The following is a 24,430-nucleotide window of genomic DNA, read 5'->3' on the forward strand; positions in this document are numbered from 1 at the left end:
CAATATAGATTATAATAATGACAGTCCTTCATTAAAACATGTAGAATATCTATAAATACTAAACATACAGAAAACTAATCATGCATAAACTGTATAACTTACATGATTCTGGTTCATCCATGCTGCTCTTTCTTCCACCTTTTGTTTCTGATGAAGATTCAGCCATTTACTTCCTCCTGTGTTTTTAACCTTTACAGTAAGAATTACTGTAGTCTGTGATTTAAAACACATGTAAACATTCTCATCATCATGAGATTGTAATAAACAGAATTTCACTGATCTTTCTCTCAGCTTTCAGCTCATTAACTGTATCATTCACAGTTTCTCACATCCAGGTCAGTTTGTAAGTGTTTAAGTTTGTGTTTAAGTTTCACCCAGAGCTTACCACACACACACAGTCTCTCTCTCTCTCTCTCTCTCTCTCTCTCTCTCTCTCTCTCTCTCTCTCTCTCTCTCTCTCACACACACACACACACATACACACACACACACACACACTTAGACTTTTTCCAGTTAATTCACACACACACACTTAGACTTTTTCCAGTTAATTCAGAGTATCTTACAAACTTTGTCAAATTTAGTCTTTACACATAAGATATAATTGTAATTTAACTTTTATTTAAACCTTCATGCTGTAATCAGTTCAAATCTTTGAACAGTTAATAAAACACTGCAACCTTTGTCCCTCTTTTTCAGTCTCAGTTGATCACTGTTCATTAAAGGCAAAGATTTTGTATTCTGTATTCATATTTAATACTCACACTGTCTATGTTGTCTCACATGGTCTGCATTTTCTTGTACAGTCTGTATTATCTTGTCTTGTATAGTATAATGTTATTTATGTCTGTACTTTTGAGAGTCACAAACATCTGGAACCAAATTCCTTGTGTGTGCCAACATCAACACACTTGGCCAATAAACCTGATTCTGATTCTGATTCTGATTCTGATTCGTTTTTCTGCCATTCAGTGTCAGTGAAAAAAATTAATATACAAATATTAAAATAGCAAACAAAACATTTGCCTTTTATATATCTATGCAAATAAATACAAATTATAAAGAAAGAAATAAAACAATAATAAATAATATAATTCTAATGAGGTATTATTTATTTCTTACATTTCATTACATATTTAATTATTAAATTAAATATTGAAATATGTAACTAATAAAGTAATGTAAATCCTCCATAGTTACAGGATCAGTGTAAATAAATGTCTTTCTAAGATGTTTGTGTATTATAACACAACTCTTATTCATGTTACATAAGGCAGTTAAGACAATTAAGCCATTCACTGAGATCATTTTTATAACATTATAGATTATAATAGTGACAGTACTTCATTAAAACATGTAGAATATCTATAATTACTAAACATACAGAAAACTAATCATGCATAAACTGTATAACTTACATGAGATTGGTTCTTCCATGCTGCTCCTTCTTCTGCCTTTTGTTTGTGATGAAGATTCAGCCATTTACTTCCTCCTGTGTTTTTAACCTTTACAGTGAGAAATCATATCATTCAGTCCACACATGTAACAGTATGAGGTTTTACTGATTAGTCTGTTTAACTCAGTTATGTCTGTCTGCAGTGTTAAACCTAATGAATGACACTAAAACATTTAGTCTGTGATTTAAAACACATGTAAACATTCTCATCTTCATGAGATTGTAATAAACAGAATTTCACTGAACTTTCTCTCAGCTTTCAGCTCATTAACTGTATCATTTACAGTTTCTCACATCCAGATCAGTTTGTAAGTGTTTTTCACCCAGTGCTCACTGCTGTACTTCTAACACACACACACACACACACACACACACACACACACACACACACACACACACACACACACACTTTTTTGCAGTTAATTCAGAGTAGCTAAATTTTGTCAAATTTAGTCTTTAGGCATAAGATATAATTGTAATTTAACTTTTATTTAAACTTTCATGCTGTAATCAGTTCAAGTCTTTGAACAGTTATTAAAATACTGCAATCTTTGGCCCTGTTTTTCAGTCTCAGTTGATCAATGTTCATTAAAGATTTTGTATTCTGTATTCATATTTAATACTCATGCTGTCTATGTTGTATGAGGTTGTATAACAGTATGAGGTTCTCTTTCATCATCTCGTGTTCGAGATCCACCTATGGGAAGGGCATCCGTTCCTGACCTCTACAGAAGCATCCAATTGCACCAAGTCTGGCTTGACAGACAGGAGCGTGTGCCAAAGGCAAGTAAGGTAACGCCCCTTACCCGAGTGCATAATGCACCTGCACGCGCTACCTTTCCTCAGTTAACATTCGCTTCTCGCGACTTCTGCTCCTACCTTACAGCTCCCTGTTTTTTTGGACTGCACTTGCTGTCTTTAGGAGGACATATCGGCTGATCAGGCTCCGCCGGACACGCTCGTCCTCACACCAGGTTAGCTTCGCGAGCCACCCACGCTCGTGCCCCCCTTTTTGTCTGTGGGCTGCCCGCCTGCCTTTTTCCTTTTTTTCTTTTTCCATGCCGCTTTCTAAAGTGGCGCCGGTTACTCCAGTGGACAGCCTATCGTGAGCCTGCCCGGCCGTGTGTGGCACGCTCATCGCCGAGAGGGATTCCCATCCCTTCTGCGTTGTCTGCACGGGGCTCAAGCATGCGCAAGAAGCTCTTGACCTTCCGGAGAACTGTAGCCATTGTCTGGCGCTCCCAAAAAAAGCTCCTGCGTCGCAGGCTCAAAACGGCCCAGTGTGTCGATTTCGGGCTGTCCGACTCAGAGGGGGACAAAGACGACGCCGCTGCGCACCCGGGGGCCTCCCGCGGTGCGACTTCCTCTGACTGGGCCGACATGTGTCCTTCCCCGTTTGAGGATTTGCTACCGGCCGACAACCATTTCCCCGACGGACCAGCAGGTTCCGGGGACGAGGTCGAGGCGGGCCTTCTCGACATTGAATGGCCGGCTCTCCTGAATGCTTTGGATCAGGAGAGAAATGTATATGACGGCAAGCTTCTGGGGCCTCCTGCCGGCCCGAGGAAGCAGCTTCTGCCCGTCCTCCCTGCGTGTGCTAAACACATGAGACATTGCTGGGGTGATCCGCATGACCTGAAACACGGGGCTTGAGGTGAAGGAAATGGTCCCCCCGTGATCGAGCCTTCCATCGCCAGACACCTTAACCCATATCAGGGCGGGCTGCTCGCCCCACCCAAGTCCTTCCTCCCGGGCAAGATGGATCACTTCTCCGTGTCAATTCATCAGGCTTCATATAAAGCCTCGGCTCTTTCTATCCGAGCTCTCAATGTCTCCTCGCTGTTGTCTGCGTATCACGCTGAACTCCTGCTTGATTTGGGTCAACAACTGGAGAGTGGGTCGCCATCGCAAAATCTCTGGAAGGAGGCACCAGACGCCATCTGGGCGGCTGGCTAACGCTCCTGCTGCGGGATGCCAGTCCCACTATACGGGAGGGACCAACAAACCCTGTGGGAAACCACAGGCTCAGCAGAGCGGGCCCCCCAACCCCCGCTAGGCCCTGGGGTAAGGTGTCCTTCGCCGCAGCCGCGGCTAGGAAGCCTCCCAACCCCGCCCCTTCTGTCCAGAAATGAAAGCGGCCGACCTGATGTTCGGCCACAGGGGGTTTTCGGTCCATGTTCATGGGAGGCCAGCCCCCCGGACACCTGTTCTACCCTCCAGGTTCGCCCGTCCAAAAGACGGAGGTTCTCTTTCGGCGAGGTCAGCCCCCCTCGCAGGCGAGGGTTGTTCTTTGTTCCACACAGGCTTCACTGTTCCCCTTGTCGTCCGGAGTGCGTTCCCCTGTTCCAGTAGGGAAGGACGTGGGATTGAGTGCAGAAGCAGCGTCACCAAACACCCCCCTTCACACTCCTCTCACAGTTTCAATAAAGGCTACGGCCCCAGTTTTCCACAAAAAAATGAAAACTTCTCTGGTTTTGCCACTCGAGGGAGCCATTGCGAAATTAATGAACGATCCGGCCGGATCGGCTCCCGGCGTCCCGGGGAGTCACGTGATGGGGCCGCTCGGGAGTCACGTGATAGCCTGGCTGTTGGTCTCAGCCCCCGATTGGTTGATTCACACAGTCACGAGGGGTTACAGACTTCAGTTTGCCAAATCACCTCCGCGGTTCAATGGAGTGGTCTGGTCCCACACGGACCAGAGCTCCGCCCACATTCTGACATATGAAATCTCATCTCTTCTCCAGAAGGGAGCGATTCGAGTTGTAGCCCCACATCTAAGCGATCAGGGGTTTTACTCTCGCTATTTCCTGGTCCCGAAAAAGGACAGCTCTCTCCGTCCTATTCTGGATCTCAGAGTGTTGAACAAACATTTACGGAAATACAACTTCAGAATGTTGACACATGGCTCTCTCATACGATCAATAAAGCAGAATGATTGGTTTTGCTTGGTCGACCTAAGAGAGGCTTTTTTTCACATAAGCATCTATCCTAAGCATATGAAATTCATTCGTTTCGCCCAACAAGGCGTATGTTACGAATTCACGGTTCTCCCGTTCGGGCTCACACTGAGTCCGAGGACGTTCTGTCTGTGTGCGGAGGCGGGACTTGCGCCGCTGAGAACGGCGGGTCTCAGGATCCTGGCTTATATAGACGATTGGCTTATTATGCTTCCATTAGGGAACATTATTAGAAGACATGGGATTAGTTTCCAATTGTTATGCTGATGACACACAGTTATATATCTCAACAAAACTCGATGAAATAACTAAATTGTCCAAATTAACTTAATGCCTTAGAGAGATATAAGACTGGATGAGCTGTAATTTTCTGTTGTTAAACTCTGATAAGACAGAAATACTACTTATAGGCCCAAAAACCAGTACACAGAAACTCTCACAATTCAACTTCCAATTAGAGGGATGTACTGTTACTAGTAGCTCAACAGTGAAAGACCTGGGTGTTATATTAGACAGCAACTTGTCTTTTGAAAATCACATCGCCCATACTACAAAAACAGCCTTCTTTCACCTTAGAAATATTGCCAAGCTGAGAAACATCCTGTCTTTATCTGATGCTGAGACGCTAGTTCATGCTTTCATGACCTCTAGACTGGACTATTGTAATGCATTACTAGGTGGTTGTCCTGCATCTTTAATAAATAGGCTACAGTTAGTCCAAAATGCAGCTGCCAGAGTTCTCACTAGGACAAGAAAGTATGACCATATAACCCCAATTTTATCATCTCTACACTGGATACCTGTTAAGTTTAGAATCGATTACAAACTGCTGCTACTTACGTACAAGGCTCTTAATGGTTTAGCTCCCATGTATCTAACTAATCTTCTAACACGTTACAATCCTTCAGGCTCTCTGAGATCATAAAACTCAGGACTTCTGGTAGTCCCCAGAATATCTAAGTCTACTAAAGGCGGTAGAGCGTTCTCTTACTTAGCTCCCAAACTCTGGAATAGTCTTCCTGATAGTGTTCGGGGCTCAGACACACTTTCCCAGTTTAAATTTAGATTAAAAACTCATCTCTTTAGTCAGGCGTACACATAACACATCCCATCATATTGTGCACTATTACACTAGACCTGCACATTTTTATGAACAGCAGATATGTTAAACCCCTCTGCACTGCTCTTCCCTTTTTCTACCCATGCCGAGACATCCAGACATTGCCCCAGCACTGATCGTCTTCCGTGCAATGAAGTTTTTGGACCTCCACTGAGATGAGGCCGACTCTGTGAGAATCCTGAGACATCTACAGATCTACCAGCTCCAGTTGGACTCTGTTGCCTCTTTTCCACCGGAAAGAACCAGGTGCTGGTTCAGAGCTAGCGCTGGTGCTGGTTCAAAGTTGGTTCCACTGGTGAACCTTCTAAGACCGGTTTGCCTTTCCACCGGCTAGAGAGCATCAAGAGCCGAGTGTGACGTCACTTTATACCTGTCACGTGTCCCAGCAACTTTAGCGCAGCAGCGGCAAACACAAACACATCAACAATGGCGGATGTTGCTTTACTGTTAATGCTCATGGCTTTGTGAACCTACATTAACACCCAAACGTGGCGAATCCAACGTGTACGTGCAGATCTGTGTAATCTGTATAAACGGAGGTTGTAATCGATAAAGTACATAACGTTATTTTATCGCTAACACAGAAAAAGTTAGCCTTAGCATGTAGCTACATACTATCATGTGTGCTGATAATGTATCATATTGCGGTAAAGTAAACGTGTATTAAACATTAGTATACTTAAGGTAAATGATCAAATGCGCTAACAGTAGCTTCACCCACAGCCCCGGACACAAGCGGTTCTTAAGTCTAGACCAGCAACGTTTTGGTGCTACTTAAGAACCACTTTTCCTGGTTCAGAGCCGGTGCTTTGGCGGTCGAAACAGAAAGAACTGGTTCTAAATTAGGCTCTGGCTCCGAACCAGCACTCAAACTGACTTGTATATTTGTAACCACACCACCTAGTGTCACCCATATGAGGATGGGTTCCCCTTTGAGTCTGGTTCCTCTCAAGGTTTCTTCCTTTACCAATCTAAGGGAGTTTTTCCTTGCCACTGCTGCCTGAGTCACCTCAGACTTGCTCATTGGGAACAAATACATACATACATACACACTGTGAACTATATATATCTTGAATTTTTATTATATTAATTCTTTATACTACTCCTTATGTTTATCTTTTGTTCTATGTTTATGTTCTGTAAAGCTGCTTTATGACAATGTCCATTGTAAAAAGCGCTATACAAATAAACTTGAATTGAATTGAATTGAATTATAGCCGATTCGAGAGAGAAAGTGATTCAAAACACTGCCCGTGTGCTATCACACATCGCTGCGCTCGGTTTCAGAGTCAATGTGTCAAAGAGCAATTTCACTCCCGCTCAGGAAGTTATATTCTTGGGCTTGGCGCTGAATTCCGTTACGATGCGCGCGTGCCTGTCCGGGAATCGCATTTCTTCATTCATGAACTGTCTCGCGCGGTTCAGGGAAGGAATGCGGATACAGTATCGCACATGTGTCAGATTACAGGGTCTTATGGCTTCGGCTATCCATGTCTTGCCTCTGGGACTTCTGAGAATGAGGGCTTTCATGAAGTGGATTTCGTCTCAGCCCGTTGCGCGATCTTTGCCGCTATGTCACGGTGACGAGCGCGTGCATGCGCTGCGCCACTGGAGAGCTGCGGAGTTTTACGCGCATGGGACCCCTCTCGGGGCGATCATGCTGCGGAAAGTGGTAACGACAGATGCCTCTTTGACAGGGTGGGGAGCCACTCAAGAGGGCAGATCAGTGAACGGTGTGTGGCCGCACTTCATTCAGCCCATATAAATTACTTTGAGCTCCTCACTGTGTTGAAGGCTCTAAAGCATTTCTTGCCCTGCCTGCGGGGACAGCATGTGCTGGTGCGCTACGACAATACAACAGCTGTAGCACATATCAACCGCCAAGGCGGCATGCGCTCCTCCAAGCTTCACGCTCTGGCTCACAAGCTGTTGGTGTGAAGCGCACTGCATTTTCTCTCGTTACGGGCGACTCACGTCCCGGGCTTTATGAACAGGGGTGCAGTCCTTTTGTCGGGGGGGAACCCGCTCTACAGAGAGTGGCGGCTCCACCCTCAGATAGTGAGGCTGCTTTGGGAGAGGTTCGGCCAGGCTGCCCACTGGCCGAACGCCCACTGTGCACTGCCCACGCCCACTGTCCTATTTTCTTCTCGCTTCGGGACGAGGATGCCCCCCTTGGCGTGGACGCTCTGGCTCATCCGTGGCCCAGCACGCTACTCTACGCTTTCCCTCCGCTCTGCCTGATATCTCCGACTCTGGCCAGGGTCGCTGTACAGGGTTTGTCTCTGATCCTCATAGCTCTCAGGTGGCCCAAGGCACCTTGGCTAGCGGAGATAATACCTCTGCTATATGCGAAGCCTTGGCCCCTCCCGTTGCACACGGATCTCCTGGCCTAAGCGAATGGGGAAATCTTTCATCCTCACCCAGACAGGATGGCTCTCTGGGCCTGGCCTGTGAGAGGGCGAATTTAAGCACTATGGGGCTTCCCCCGCGTGTTATTGCCACTATTCAGAATGCTGGGACCTCTCCCACACATTCGCTCTATGTTTGCAAATGCCGTGTGTTTGAGGAGTGGTGCGAGGAGCGCCAGCTCGTTTCGTATCTGTGCTCCGTCGCTGATATTCTGGGTTTTTTGCAGGACCTTATCAATCATGGCAGAACCTTTTCGACGATTAAGGTCTACTTGGCGGCTATCGCTGCGTGTCACACCGGTTTCGGCGACACTACGGTGGGACAGCACCCCCTTATCCGTAGATTTATGAAGGGCGTGCGCCGCTCCTTGCCGGTCACCAGAAGTGTGGTCCCGGATTGGGATCTCTCCATGGTGCTGAAGGTGCTGGCCCAACAGCCTTTTGAGCCCCTGGGGGATATCTCCCTCAAGCTGCTGTCCTTCAAGATGGCTCTGCTCCTGGCTTTGGCTTCCGCCAAACGTGTCAGTGATTTGCATGCGCTCTCGGTTCATTCCTCATGCACCAAATTCTCGCTCTGTGGAGATAAGGTTTTGCTTAAGCCTAACCCGGCCTTCAAGCCTAAGTGCTTTCCAGCCTTCACTGTTGGTGTGATTGAGCTCTCCGCTTTTCACCCTCCTCCCTTTTCTTCTGCGGAGGATCAGAGTTTTAATGCTTTGTGCCCTGTGCGTGCCCTACGGGCGTATATGGACAGGGCTAACTCTTTTCAGAGGAGTGACCAGCTTTTCCTCTCTTGGGCCCCGCCGAACACGAGGAAACCCATCTCTAAGCAACGCCTCTCTCGCTGGCTTGTGGGAGCCAACTCCTTATTGTATGAATCTAGGGGCGTGCAGCCTCCAGGTGGCCTCAGAGCTCACTCCACTAGAGGCTTGGCTGCTTCTTGGGCTCTGTTTGGGGGAGTGCCCCTGCAGGACATTTGTGCTGCTGCGAGCTGGTCTTCTCCGCACACCTTTGTCAGGTACTAGCGGCTTGATGTTACCCGTACCACGGTGGCTCATGCGGTCTTAAGTGTGGGCTCTTCGTAGCCACGTGATGCTATGCCCGCACTCCTTTCAATCCTGTCTGCCTGGCCTGGTTATGCATGTTTCAAGCATGTAGTCTCCCCCTCTCCTGACACCCAGGTTGGTCCATTCACATGTTTATATACATGTTATTTTCGTGCAGGCGGCTCGCTTGTTGGACATCAGCGGGGTTCTAACATGCATGTTGCCACATGTCGTGTTTCTCTTTGGCTGGGTTGTTTACCCCGCACAGTATGTTATGTCTGCTGCTTTGTGATGTTCCGAGCACCACCTTTTTGGCCGTCCACTGGCTTACAGGGCCTCGCTGTGAGTGTATTGGGAAACCGGGGAGTTGTCTATATCTCCCATAGGTGGATCTCGAACATGAGATGATGAAAGAGAACAATAGGTTACTTTTGTAACCCCGGTTCTCTGAAACATCGAGTGGAGAGATCCACCAAGTTTGCCCTGCTTGCTGCACGAGAAGCGAATATGCTCACTGAGGAAAGGTAGCGCGTGCAGGTGCATTATGCACTCAGGTAAGGGGCGTTACCTTACCTGCCTTTGGCACGCGCTCCTGTCTGTCAAGCCAGACTAGGTGCAATTGGATGCTTCTGTAGAGGTCAGGAACAGATGCCCTTCCCATAGGTGGATCTCTCCACTCGATGTTTCAGAGAACCGGGGTTACAAAAGTAACCTATTGTTTTACTGATTAGTCTGTTTAACTCAGTTATGTCTGTTTGCACTGTTAAACCTTATGAATGACACTAAATGCATTTAGTCTGTGATTTAAAACAAATGTAAACATTCTCATCTTCATGAGATTGTAATAAACACAGAATTTCACTGATCTTCACTGATCACACGCACACACACACACACACACACACACCTTTTCCAATTATTTCATAGTAGCTTAAACCAGGGGCGGTTCTAGGCCTTTTTTAGGGTGGCTTCAGCCCCCTGTCTGTGATCTCAGCCACCCTAAAACTAAAAGTATAACTTTTACTTACATAAATAAACAATAAAAATTACGTTAAAATGCAGGGCATGTCGTCGACGGGAAAGAAAATTGTTTAACAGTTTGATCCAAGAGCGATTTTCTTACTTTGCTTTTACGCACATGCGTTGTAGTTGCAGCTGTCTGCTTTATTTGAACGGAGAAGCACAGGCACACGCAGCGTGCATGCGTAGTCAGAGCTGGAGACTTTTATCTATAACCTTAATCGGGACGTGGTAGCCTAGTTTTTAAGGTGTTGGGTTACCAATCGGAAGGTTGTGAGATCAATTCCTACGTCCACTATGCTGCCACTGCTGGGCCCCTGAGCAAGGCCCTTAACCCCCAATTGCTCAGTTGTAGGAAAAAAAAATGAGATTAAAAAAAAAAGTAAGTCGCTCTGGATAATGGCGTCTGCTAAATGCTATAAATGTAACTAAATGTAAAGCAAAGACGACAACCAAAACTAGTGACATTTCACTATTCTTATGACCAGAGTTGATAGCACAAACAAAATATTAATGCAAACAATCCATTCAATACTAAATAAAAATAACATTTATTGATTTGGTCTTTGTCTTGTGAATATTTTTTCATTCATTGGACACACTGTTTGTAGAGAATGCACACATACATGAACTGATTTGATTCAAGATTGGCATCATTATATCATGCATAAAATTTAGGTGTCCACTTTTGCCATTTTAAATAATACCATAACTTTTGGATTACTATGTAGTAGTGTTAATTTCGTCACCTATTTTTAATTTAGTCTTAGTCTTAGTCTTGTGCCAAATGTCCTTGTTAGTTTTAGTCATTCACATATCTTTTTTGTTAGTTTTAGTCGACTAAAAGTCTCGTCATTTTAGTCTAGTTTTAGTCAAAAGAAAACTCAAGGTATCTTAGTCAAGTTTTAGTCGACTAAAAGTCTTTTAATTTTAGTCTAGTTTTAGTCAAAAAATTGTAGCTTGACCACATCTGGAATCTATTGTAAGAATAAATACAACAAGGCTTCATTAAATGCAATAATATCAGGAACACAAGTGTTATAGTGGAAATAAATAACTTAATGAAAAGCCTAAGATAAAAACTGTAGGTGTATATATATATATATATATGTTCTTCTTGTTCTGCTCCTTGGCTTTCAGATGTGCTGCGCAACAATCGAAGAGAGCTAAGATCATCAGAGAGAAAGTGGAAGAAATCACAACTTGATGCAGATCTTGATTCTTACCGAACACTCATGGCCAAGTTCTCCTCAGATGTGACTTCTGCCAAGACTTCCTTCTACAAGGAAAAGCTTGAAGCTTCCTCACATGACCCTCGGAAATTAAATCAACATCATCTCTTCTCTGCTCAACCCCCCGGCTCCACCTTCTTCATCCTCCCTGACTGCAGAAGACTTTGCTTCTTTCTACCAGGAGAAGATTGAGGAAATCTGCCGGACCTTCACTTCAGCCCCGACTGCACTTACATCTCAGAGTATGGACTCCCCTACACCTTTGTTGTTGCATTTTTCAACTGTAGCAGCAGAAGAGATTCTACAACTCATCCAGTCTTGCAATCCTACCACCTGCCCATTGGATCCACTCCCTTCCACTATGCTCCAGACCATCTCGCAAGACCTTCTGCCCTTCATTACCACTATCGCCAATAGATCCATAGCATCTGGTCAGGTACCAACTACTTTCAAGAGAGCAAGGGTTATTCCCATCCTAAAGAAGCCTGCTCTGGATCCATCAGACATCAGTAACTACAGACCGGTATCACTTCTCTCGTTTCTTTCAAAAATTCTTGAACGCATTGTCTTTAATCAACTGTCTGTCTATCTCTCACAGAACAACCTCCAAGACCCCAACCAGTCTGGCTTTAAAGCAGCTCATTCCACAGAGACAGCCCTTCTGGATGTCTCTGAGAAACTACATCCTGCTAGATCAGCCAAACTGTCATCCGTCCTTATCCTCCTTGACCTTTCAGCAGCGTTTGATACGGTCAACCACAAGACTCTCTTAGCCACCCTCAGGAGTCTTGGGATTTGCGGATCAGCTTGGGAATGGTTTGCTTCCTACCTGGAAGGACGCTCATATCAGGTAACATGGAGGGGAGTGACATCTGCTCCACGCAGACTCTCCACTGGCGTCCCACAAGGCTCAGTACTTGGTCCTCTTCTTTTCTCCCTGTATACTCATTCTCTTGGTGAAGTTATTTCCTCACATGGGTTCTCTTACCACTGCTATGCTGATGATACACAACTTATCTTCTCTTTCCCACCCGCAGATGCTACAGTCTCTGACCGGATCTCTGTATGTCTGGCAGAAATTTCATCATGGATGTCTGCTCATCAGTTAAAGCTTAATCCTAGCAAAACTGAGCTGCTGTTCATCCAAAGTGATTCATCCCCAGGTCATGATCTTGCTATATCCTTGCACAACGATCTGATCTCCCCTTCAGCCACAGCTCGCAATCTTGGGGTAACCATGGACAATCAACTGTCCTTTTCCTCTCATGTTGCTAATGTGACTCGCTCATGTCGGTTTCTTCTTTACAACATTAGAAGGATTCGGCCATTTCTGTCCACACAGGCTGCTCAGGTACTTGTTCAGTCTCTTGTCATTTCTAGACTGGATTACTGCAATGCACTGCTGGCAGGTCTACATATGAACGCAATCCGTCCTCTGCAAATGATCCAAAAGGCAGCTGCCCGGCTTGTTTTCAACCTGCCAAAGTTCTCGCATACCACCCCGCTGCTGTGATCCCTCCACTGGCTTCCGGTATCTGCACGCATCAGATTCAAAACACTGATGCTGGCTTACAAAGTCAAAAATGGACCAGCTCCCTCTTACCTCAAAGCCCTCATCACTCCTCGCACTGCACCCCGCACCCTCCGATCTACCAGCACTGCTCGACTGGTTCCACCATCTCTCAGGGTAAGAGGCAAAAATACTACAAGACTCTTCTCTGTACTGGCACCAAGGTGGTGGAATGAACTTCCCCTAGAGTTCCGGACAGCTGAGTCACTGGCTATTTTCAAGCGGCGGTTGAAGACCTACTTATTCATGAAACACTTCAACTAGCACTTCTTTCCTTATCTTTCGCATTTAAAAAAACAAAACAAAAAAAAAACACACCTTTGACCCTTTTTCATTGTAACTTTGAACAAATGTTTTAAACTCATGGTATCTTAAGTATGTAACTTAGTGAGCCAGCATTAATGTATTCAATGTTAGAGATTTAAGCACTTATGTACGTCGCTCTGGATAAGCCAAATGCTGTAAATGTAAATGTATATATATATATATATATATATATATATATATATATATATATATATATATATATATATATATATATATATATAAATTACCGACTTAATGCAAGTTATACATGGTATTGCACACACCATTATTGATGATATTTGGAGCAATATTACATGTAATTGTTAAACTTGATTCCCTTACATATACATTTGCTTTTAAGCCTAATTATTAATTTTGATTATGATGTGATTGTGACAGAGGCATGGGAAGAGGTTTCAGGTTGGGGGTGCTGAGTTTTTTCTGTCACCACTTTTGAATAAGAAACAATATCAAGGCTATAAAACTTGTCAAAACTCCGCGAATCACAAAAGTATCAGTGAGAAGTTGAGAACACACGTTTAAACAGTGCATACACTCGAACTTGACTGCACATCACATTTTTTACTTTATTGATACTGCTTTTAATCGTAATGCAAAGACCAGTCATCGGAACATAAGCTGTCATGTACAATAAAAGAGCCTGCGCAGCGACAGGAAATATAATTTAACACAAAAAGCCTGACTAGACCAGGGGTGGACTTGCGCTCATGAGTTTTTATTTATTTTAATTATTTATTTTTTTGAGTGGCGTGTGGACGAATTCTTTCTACGCACACACTATTTTATTTCTTGATAACAGACCGCTGCGAACTATAACACACCGTTGCCATGAAAAACAGAGCGTTGCCATGGACACACAGGATTCTAACCGTAGAGACGGAGCGCACTATTTTCTTTAGAGGAAGCAATACAATCGTTTTTAAATCAATAAACTCCTTTTTAAATCATCATTTTGTGTCAAATTATCGATTTATTTGGTAGGTAGCAATATAATAAGCGGGATCCGCTTCGCGGACCTGTAACTTGAGCAACAGCACGAAGCCGCGAACTCGTTCTGAATATTTTAAAGGCGTAACAGCTGATGAAAAAGCAGAGACAATTGTAGACGAAAATGAAGAGAGATTTTATCTTAGTTTTTATTTTATACAAAACATTTTCGTCTCGTCTTTTTTCGTCAACAATAATGCATGTTAATTTAGTCTCAGTCAGCGTTTTTGGACAGTGGTGCAGTCTTGTCATCGTCTCGTCTTAGTCATGAAAAAAAAGGTTGTTGACGAACATATTTCGTCTCGTCTCGTCTGACTATGTAGTCATATAATATATAATATAAAACTCTTCTTGTTTTAAATTCTCACTGAGGGCTAAAACCCCTAAAGATGAAATCCTAGAACCGCCCCTGGCTTAAACATTTTGTTAAATTTAGTCTTTAGGCATAAGGTATAATTGTACTTTAATGTTTATTTAAATGTTCATGTTGTAATCAGTTCAAATCTTTGAACAGTTAATAAAATACAAACTGCACATGTAATAAGCGTTATGTGGTTTATTTATCCTGCAGATTATCCTGATTACTCGATAAGATATTTTTTCAACAAACCACATCATTTAAAATAATTTCATCTTTCTACCAGCTGATGGCAGCATTTAGTGATCCAGGCCAACATGGCAGAGGACATTGGGCGTGAACATTTCTATGTGGTTTTGAAGTTATATTTTATGTAGTTTGGTCAGAAGAGTATTAAAGATAGAAGTCCAAAAAGTAAAAACATAGCAGTTTTCTGATGGATTGATTACTGAGAAGTCTGACAGAAGCTGTTTGAAAATGTGGTGCTCGGTGCAGATCTGAGAAGGAAAAAGGACTACGTTTACAATGACATGGGAGGTTTTTATCATTGAAATGGATGTCCCTAAATAGAAATATATAGGTCTGAGAGCAAAGGATTGCAAATTTAGGAGATAAGTTAGTCTCACAAGCATTGTTATGGAAGGAGGTAGGAGCATTAAGTAACTTTATGGTCTGCTGAAAAGATGATTTTTAGACCAGGTTCGTTGAGGTGTGTCGCATTATTGTACTAAAATTCAACACAGGCGCTGATCATGTGGCTTATTCGCTTGGCAATCTCAACATTGGTAGCCAGCGAGCTAGAACTTATCACAGTTTCATTTTCACAAAAGCAAAAAGGTCAATCTTTGTGGAATCTCTGTGACTAAATGTCTGTAAAATGTGCGAATTTAAAGCCAGAGAAGGTTGTTCTTTACTGTGAAACTACATTCTGCTAGATTGGTCAAGCGGTCATCTGTCCTCATCCTCTTTCACCTTTCAGCAGCATTTGACACACAAGACACTTTTATGAACCCTAAGGAGTCTTGACGTTTGTGAAGCAACATGGAAGGTTGCTTAAATCAGGTAACATGGGATTGAGAACTGCTCCATGCAGCTTTAGTGTACACTTAACTGAAGAAAGGCACTTGGACACTGGTTTCTCATCTCAACTCACTCCTTCACACTTCTTTTCATTTTTCTTATACACAACATCTGAACAACCTATAATGCCATCAGGTGGACACAACATATTCCCCCTTTGTAAGAAAGAAATGTAATTTAAAAGTAATTTACATTAGCTACATAGTCCTTCATTCATATCGGGCTCTTCTTCATCCTAACACTCCTTGGGCATGCATTTAGATCTGTTTGAATCCCCCGTTAATCTTCCCAGCACACTTGCAGAAACAGACTGCATTCAATAGTCTCCCATCACTGAGAAGGTACGTTATTGCTCATGGTTGTGACCTGCAAGAAGATGTGAGAATTTTGAGTCCGTTTTCTGAACAAGGAATGGTTTTCTCTCCCGCACTTCATCTCCTGGTCCAAAAAAAAAAAAAGAATTCTTGCACTTCACTGGGCAGCCTGGTAAGCCTTAATTTTCCTTAAAGTTCCTGAGGATTCTATTGAAACGCTTGACATCTCATTGTCCTTCAAGAAATCCTGGAACATTGATGAACAATACTGACTGCTATTGTCAGTGACAATGTATTCAGGGTTGCCTTCATGAGCAAACACTGTGGTTAGAAATGTCAATAATATATTAGTGGTACAGATGAGGTGAAAGCCACCTCAGATCATTTACTGTAGTAGTACTGTAGTATGCCTAGCAGTCTCAAACGGTCCCATCTCCAAAATTCTTCTACCAATATAACCCCTTTCCCTCCTCTGTACATGTCCAAGCCATCTCAATCTAGTCTCTCTGACCTTGTCCCCAAAACAGCTGTCCCTCTGATGTGCACCTTCCTGAGAGAGAACCTTAACATCCTCATCTCTGCTAGCACCATCTCTGCCTCAAAGTTCTTTTTCAGGGGAGGGAGAGAGAGAGAGAGAGAGAGAGAGAGGTATGATTGGTGGCCATTATTTATTGGATCAGTGCAGCTATACCTTCACTGTTCAGCTTTATGATTAGATTAAATTCAGCTTCACTTGTAGAAATGAAAGATTCTAGATGTTAGTAAAACATTGTGTGGAAATAATGAATGATTCTGAAAGAATGATTTGTTACACCATGTATGTGGAAAAGTGATGAGTATAAATTGTCTATCAGAGGGGAATGTTTTTGTTTTGCTGGACAAAGAAGGCTGAGAGATTTATAATCATACAGATTAAAAAAGAATTTAAAAACGTAGTTACATACATATGAACGTTTCACTGACCAATCAGGTAGCACTTACACTATCAATATTAATGAAGCTTTATTAATGAACCTCTGCTGTCCGTCCTTTTAGAAATTTGCTTATTAGTGCTGATGAAGAGATTTTAACCTGAGTTTTATTTCTAAATAAAATATGAATTTGATTGTGTTTGTGTTTGATGACGTTTTATGCAGAGACATCATTTTGTTTGTTTTTATCTACACAGACATCAGCATCTGAACTTTATACATTTTATTGATCAAAATAAATTCTGCAGTAAAAATCAGAGTAAACTGTAAATGATCTTTATTTATATGTGATATGTAATGACAAAGTTCCACAGTCATAATGTCACATAATCATAACAAACAGACTGTAGGATTACAATTAAAGCCAGATATTAAAATAATATGTATAGCACTTTAAAAGGAAATATGTATTCCTAAAATTTAACTAAAAAAGTAAACAAATTCTTTTTACTCTTACCATCTGATGATCAAATTTGGGAGGTTTAAAGTTATTCAGTTTTAAATACAGGAGAGATGATCAGTGATGCTGAATTTTTACCTCCTACATATAAATTAGGACTGAAGTATGGATAGAGTTTCTCAGTGAAAGTCTGACCAGTGAAAGAGTAGATATGAGAGCTGGACTTCACATCATAAAAGGAGACCAGACCCTCCTCATAATCCACAAACACCCCCACAATCTCCACCTTCTCTCTCAGTGTGAGGGGGACAGAGGGAATAGGACAAGCCTTATACTGATTCTTATTTCTCAGGATCACAGTCCAGAATCCATCCTGAGGAGTCCGTGTAATCTTCCCCTTCCTGTTAATGTTCTCTTTTGCGACTCCTAATGTCCATTTAGTTTTCCCTCTGACCTGCACCTCATAATAAAATCTCCCTGAGGAGAAACTCTGCTTTCCCAGAACACTTGGACATGTATTAAACCTCTGTGGTGTATCAGGGAGATTCTGTCGTGTGTCTCCACGTGTCACTTGTTTTCCATCAGCAGACAGGATGAGTTTGGGATGAGCTGTATCAGGATCCAGAGTCACATCCACTGAGAGAAACACACAGTGTGTGATATGAGTAAACAGGTAAAAATATTAAACCATCATCCAGTGGATCAGATTCATTATTGATTTATAAAATGATTTGTAGAAGATTTTTTAAAAGCTTTCTTTAAAAATGAAATAAACTTGTAGAGTTTAGAATAGAAATATAAAATGTTTCCTTCTGAAATTTTAGTGATTTGTTTTTTTCTTTGTAATTTTTGTTTTTCAGGAAATACACAGAATGAGTCACAGAACATGAGTGAAAAACATTTGAGGTAAAAACCTTGAGTGTCTTTAGTGATAAATATCTGGTACGTTTTACATTTAGAAATAAAACATGTGACTCTCAAGTGATTGAGAGAAACTGTATGTTTTTAAATTCTTTTTTAACTGTATGATTATAAATCTCTCAGACTTCTTTGTCCAGCAAAACAACAACATTCCCCTCTGATAGACAAAGAGTTTTATACTCATCACTTTTCCACATACATGGTGTAACAAATCATTCTTTCAGAATCATTCATTATTTCCACACAATGTTTTACTAACATCTAGAATCTTTCATTTCTACAAGTGAAGCTGGATTCAATCCAATCATAAAGCTGAACAGTGAAGGGGAAAGAACAGTGATTTACTCCAAGTCGTGGAATTTGGACTTTTGGGGTTTATTTAATGTCAGGACACAAAACAGTACAACACACCACAGGCTCGATTGTCTTTGCCTAGCACTGAGTAACACGGACAATAAACTTCACTTTTCTATGTTGAACTTGAGCACTGAAACTTTTCAGAATAACTGAAAACTTAAAAACTGAATCTGAAAATAATTTTTTTGAAAATCTGAATTATAAAATATGAATCTCTGAATATCTAAAAAATGTAAATTAAATCTTAAATCTAAATTTTAACTCCTGTACACAAATTCACATAACTTCTTATTACATAAGAAAGTTTTGATAAGAAATGTAAAATTAAAAGTATGTAGTGTAACATTTACTTCCAGTTAGCTCTCATCAACAATAACGTTTCTGCACTAAAGCTTCTACCAGTTACTTTATAAAATCATTTCTCCTGTGTTTATGTGACTCATACTATTTATGGTTTTACAAATCATCACATTTAATAAATAAGCATCAGGATGGGTGTAGGCTGTAAGCTGTCACATGGGTGTAGATTTGGTGTGAATGAGTTTGCTTCCAGATATTTTTTACATTGAAGTAATTTAAATAAAATTAAAAGGTTTGCAGTGTCTCTACATAATTCCCATCATCTTATATAGCATTCAATCAATCTACTGATTCCATCCATTCATGTCTAATCTATCTGTTGTCCACAAGCATTTATGATTGTTTCATTAAAAATATTACACAGAGCATAAGTCCAAATGAAGGCAGACTGTAACTGATTAAAACATATAAACATCATTTATTTATTTATTTGTTTGTTTGTTTGTTTGTTTGTTTGTTTGTTATTTGGTGTTATTTCTTTGGGGCAGTGGTAGTTAAAGTGGTTAAGTCTCTGTGTTGGTGATCAGAAGATTGGGGTTAAAGTTGCCCCTGCTGGGCCCCTGAGCAAAAGGTCGTCTGCTCCAGAGGTGCTGCTTCTTCTTATAGTAAGATGTTAACATTTTAGTATCTATATGATGAAGACAGAGGAGAATCTACACTCCTGGTTTCTGCCCCTGGGACACCAGTGGATTTTCCTAGAGTCTGTACTTCTGAACTTACTGTAGCTTGTTCAAATACATAATGCCTTGTTTCTGTGTTTTGTGAGAATAAAATGATCCATATGAATTCAGTGAAATGTTGATGAGCTTGACAGGTATGTATTGTGTTACCTGATAGAATACTGAATAATCACATTGTAAATGTTTCCTCTCAAGTTTTTTAGTTATTTGTTTGTTTACTTTTATGTTTTGTAGAGTTTTACGCTAAAAGGTAGACGTTTGGGAAAATGATGAAGATTGAAGAAATCATAAATCACACCACCATAAGCAGATACAGTATACTCATTTACACACACACACACACACACACACACACACACACACACACACACTCTCTCTGTCATTAGTCTGAACATGTGGAGGTTTTCCTGATTCTGATGAGAATTATAAAATGTTTTCCTTCTGCAACTTTACTTTAGTGATATAGTTGTGTTTGTGATTTTTATCACTCAGGAAAGACAGAAAGAGTCACAGAACATGAGATAAAAACATTTGAGGAAAATCTTGATCCTGATGGACAAAATATTTCAGTAATAGTCTCTATATAATAAACTATGTCTGTAGTTTAGGGCTGAAAATCACAGACCTGAATTTCTACATGTTTTATTTAACTAATACAAAAAATATTTTGTCAAAGATACTTGTTTAGGGTGTCTGTTAGTGTAAATAATTTTTGTAGAATACATTCATGACTTTTATTACATGGTATCTTAAGTATGTAATCTAGTGAGCCAGCATTAATGTATCCAATGTTAGAGATTTAAGCACTTATGTATGTCGCTCTGGATAAGGGCAACTGCCAAATGCTGTAAATGTAAATGACTTTTATGTTCAAGCTTATTTGTAAATGACAGAAACACTGCATGGTATAAAAACTCTTTTCTAACTGCAGGAGTTTAAAACTCTCACCTTTTGGACAGCATAAAGATTACATTTACCACTGATAGTCAAAGAAATCAATCTTTTATCATGTAGTTAAAAAGGTATAAAGTTAATCTCTGTACAAACATACATCTGTTCCTGCATTATTTTATTAGTGAAATGTAAGAAGATGATCAGTGTTTCTAAAGTAGAAAAGGGTTTAAGGGCTTTAGTGCATGACAGTAATAAGGAGCTATAGTGAGGAGGATAATGAGACACTTTAATACTCCTTTTATCTGGAGAGATCTACAGATGAAAATAAGTGTGATGATGCAGTGGTGTAATGCTGATATGTACATTTTAATATGAGAGGAAATCAGAAAGCTCACTGTACCTGCATACTGCTGAATCCTCTTCAGTTCTGTGGAAACTAATTACAACAAAACATCACTGTCATTAGATTTCAGATCAGTTATTGCTTGATTTTATTTAGGTTTTGCAAAACCTATATCTAAAACATCTACTCTAGTCTATTATTAGAGACTTTTTTTTAATCAAATCTAACGTACAAAATAATTTCTCACCACTATTCTTCTTGAAGTGATCTGCAACCTCTCTCAGTGTTGTATTAATCTTCAGTTCAGGTCTCTTGTTGAATTTCTGATTACATAATGGACAGCGAAAGTGTTGACTCATGTTCCAGCACTGTGTAAGGCAGCTCTTACAGAAGTTGTGTCCACATGGAGTAGTGACTGGATCAGTGAACACATACATACAGACCGCACACAGCAGCAGATCTTCAGACAGGACACTGCTGAAATCATGAGAAACTAGAAAAGAAAATGTTACACATTGTTGATAAATGGTGTAAATGGAGTAAACTGCATCTGTAGTTTAGGTGTGAAAATCACAGACCAGAATGTCTACAAGTTTTCCTAAACTGTGTAAAGGCACTTGTTGGGGTGTCAGTTACTGTTAGTGTAAAAATGTTATTTTTGTAGAATAGATTCATGAATTTTTCAGTGAAAAATGGTTGCCATCTGACATCACTGATTGAACATCAGCTCTGTTTGGAAGACGTGAGGATGCAGAGTTTATTTAAACAACATTGTCCTGCTAGAAGTGTGTGTGTGGTTGGGTGGGTGAGCTGTTTATGGGAGGCTTTTTAAATCTTGCCCAGAAGTTTGAATTTATTGTTTAGTGATTGTACTTTGATTGAGCTTTGTTTGATATTTTGTAACAGGAAGTTTTTCTTTTAGTTGTAAGTTAATATTTGTTACACTTTTTGGGTGCAGAATCTTGGCATCTTTATTGATCAGCACTTAAAATTTGACAAACACATCTCGTCTGTTATTGGGTCAAGCTTTTACCAACTGCGGATTCTCTCCAAAATTAAACATTTTCTTACCCCTAAGACTTTAGAAATGGCTGTTCATGCATTTATAACCTCTCGCTTAGATTACTGTAACTCTTTATATTGCGGTATATCTAAAACTCAGATTACGCGTCTCCAGCTCGTTCAAAATGCTGCTGCCAGATTTCTCTCTAGCTGTCGCAAACATGAACACATCACTCCCATTCTAAAATCTCTACACTGGCTGCCGATTTCGCAGAGAATAGATTTTAAGATTCTACTCTTTGTATATAAGTCTCTCAATAATACCGCTCCTCTCTATTTATCTGAACTTCTTCATCCCTACTCTCCTTTTAGAAGTCTTCGCTCATCTGACCAGGCCATGTTGGTGGTTCCTCGTGTACGGCTCAAGCGTAGAGGAAATTTTTTTTTTTTTAAGAATTCTTATTTTAGTTTCTTGAACTACTTTGTGCATGTGTGTATTCTTAAGTGTATGTGTGTGTATGTCAAACGCACTGTGAAGCACTTTGGTCAGCCATGTGGCTGGTTGTAAATGTGCTATACAAATAAAGTTGAACAAAGTTGAACAACTTTTTCATTCTTTATTTGTTGAGTTCTATTGTTTATTTGGAAAGGGGTTAGTAGGGAAGGGGTGCCATTTCTTTTTGATCTTGTTTTCTCCTGTTTATGTTAGTAATGGAGTTAGTGTATTGTGTTTTAATCTTTGTTTTTTATTTTTTTTTTTTATTTAGTTTCTCCCTAAATGAGTTAGATGGGTTCTGTTTATTGTTTTGTCCTGATCCCCACTTCATGTTTGTGAATAAATGAGCTTTGTTCATTTTGACTTGGTTGTATAGTGACATTCTTTTTTGTGACAGGATTGGGGTTGAGTTGTTGATCCTCACAGTTGACAAACACCACCTTTTATTCTGTTACTCATCCCTCCATCCCCAGACTCCTTTTGTTCCCTGGGAAAGTAATGAAGTATCACTGCCGAGCAAAGTGACACATTTTTCAGCCTGTAGTTTCATGTTAATGTTCATTTACAGATTCCTAGATTATTAATCTTTTATAAGTCTTAGACTTTATCAATATTCAAGAAGAATAATACATATAACACATTATTGTGATGTAATATTTTACTATGAAAGCTGTCTGAACTTCTGTGCATGTGACTAGAAGTTATTTGTGACTAGAAATTGTTATTTCCAGAGAAAATTTGTGTAAAATATTAGTGGGTCAAGACAAGATGGTGAGACTCAGGATCATAAACAACTTAGGCAGACCTTGGTAAGATCCTGATCAAGCGTTGTGCATCTAGCCAATGATTGGTGATGTTTTCCTTTCTTCTGTTTTCTGCCTATAAATCATGTCTATATAACCTCAGTGTAATGAATGTTCTAGGCCCTTCCTCTCTCATGATACAAGAGGAGCGCTGGGTCCTGCTGTGCAGCAGCACAAATACATTGTGAACCTTTTTACTCTTGCTCGTTCTGAACAGTGTGCTATTTGTATTTACTCAAAAACTTCCACAACAATAATCAGTCAGAGATTTTGCTAAATATATTATTTGGTAACTATTTTACATCTTTCTTTAACAGTTTCTATGTATTTGTATATTTTCTTTTTAGTTTCTACAGACATTTAACTCAGTTACATAGAGAAAGTTTTCAGGGAGTTTTTCATGATGCTTATTTTCAAGGTTTAGTTTTTTTTAATCATTTAAATTTTAATCAATCACCCTGATTAACAACTCACCATAATTATATTCCCCGCTTCATATCTATAAGTACTGCATTATCGGAACTGTCAGTCATCACATTATCCGTGTATGTTACACACACTACTGCTGCTGCATATTGCACAAAAGCAAAATATTACACAATATTGTTATTAGCACTTCTCACACTTTATGTACATAACTGACCAGTCATATATTCTGTATTCATATTTAATACTCATACTGTCTATATTGTCTCACATTTTCTTGTATAGTCTGTATTATCTTGTATAGTATAATGTTATTTATGTCTCTACTTTTGAGAGTCACAAATATCTGGAACCAAATTCCTTGTGTGTGCCAACATCAACACACTTGGCCAATAAACCTGATTCTGATTCTGATTCTGATTCTGGTTCGTTTTTCTGCCATTCAGTGTCAGTGAAATAAATTAATATACAGATAATAAAATAGCAAACAAAACATTTCACTTTTATATATAATAAAAGTAAAATAAATACATAGTTACAGAATTAGTGTCAATAAATGTCTTTCTAAGATGTTTGTGTATTATAACACAACTCTTATTCATGTTACATAAGGCAGTTAAGACAATTAAGCCATTCACTGAGATCATTTTTATAACAATTTAGATTATAATAGTGACAGTACTTCATTAAAACATGTAGAATATCTATAAATACTAAACATACAGAAAACTAATCATGCATAAACTGTATAACTTACATGATTCTGGTTCATCCATGCTCCTCTTTCTTCCAGCTTTTGTTTCTGATGAAGATTCAGCCATTTACTTCCTCCTGTGTTTTTAACCTTTACAGTAAGAATTACTGTAGTCTGTGATTTAAAACACATGTAAACATTCTCATCATCA

The 24,430-nt window shown here is 40.4% G+C and overlaps 1 protein-coding gene and 2 pseudogenes across 1 annotated transcript; 1 reads left to right on the top strand and 2 right to left on the bottom strand.

The window, feature by feature from the left end:
- Window positions 1-166, bottom strand: part of LOC132848790 (E3 ubiquitin-protein ligase TRIM39-like) — a 63,190-nt pseudogene extending 63,024 nt beyond the window's left edge.
- A 3,464-nt stretch (window positions 167-3,630) lies between these two features.
- On the top strand, window positions 3,631-9,023 carry LOC132849223 (uncharacterized; annotated as a pseudogene).
- An 8,425-nt stretch (window positions 9,024-17,448) lies between these two features.
- Window positions 17,449-17,925, bottom strand: LOC132849224 (erythroid membrane-associated protein-like; the record flags this gene model as incomplete). Its single annotated transcript, XM_060875484.1, has 1 exon — window positions 17,449-17,925. A coding segment is annotated over one exon (477 nt), but the record flags the coding sequence as incomplete, so codon positions are not given.
- Between the last annotated feature and the right edge of the window lie 6,505 nt (window positions 17,926-24,430).

This window comes from Tachysurus vachellii, chromosome 7, assembly GCF_030014155.1.
Source record: "Tachysurus vachellii isolate PV-2020 chromosome 7, HZAU_Pvac_v1, whole genome shotgun sequence".
NCBI lineage: Eukaryota > Metazoa > Chordata > Actinopteri > Siluriformes > Bagridae > Tachysurus > Tachysurus vachellii.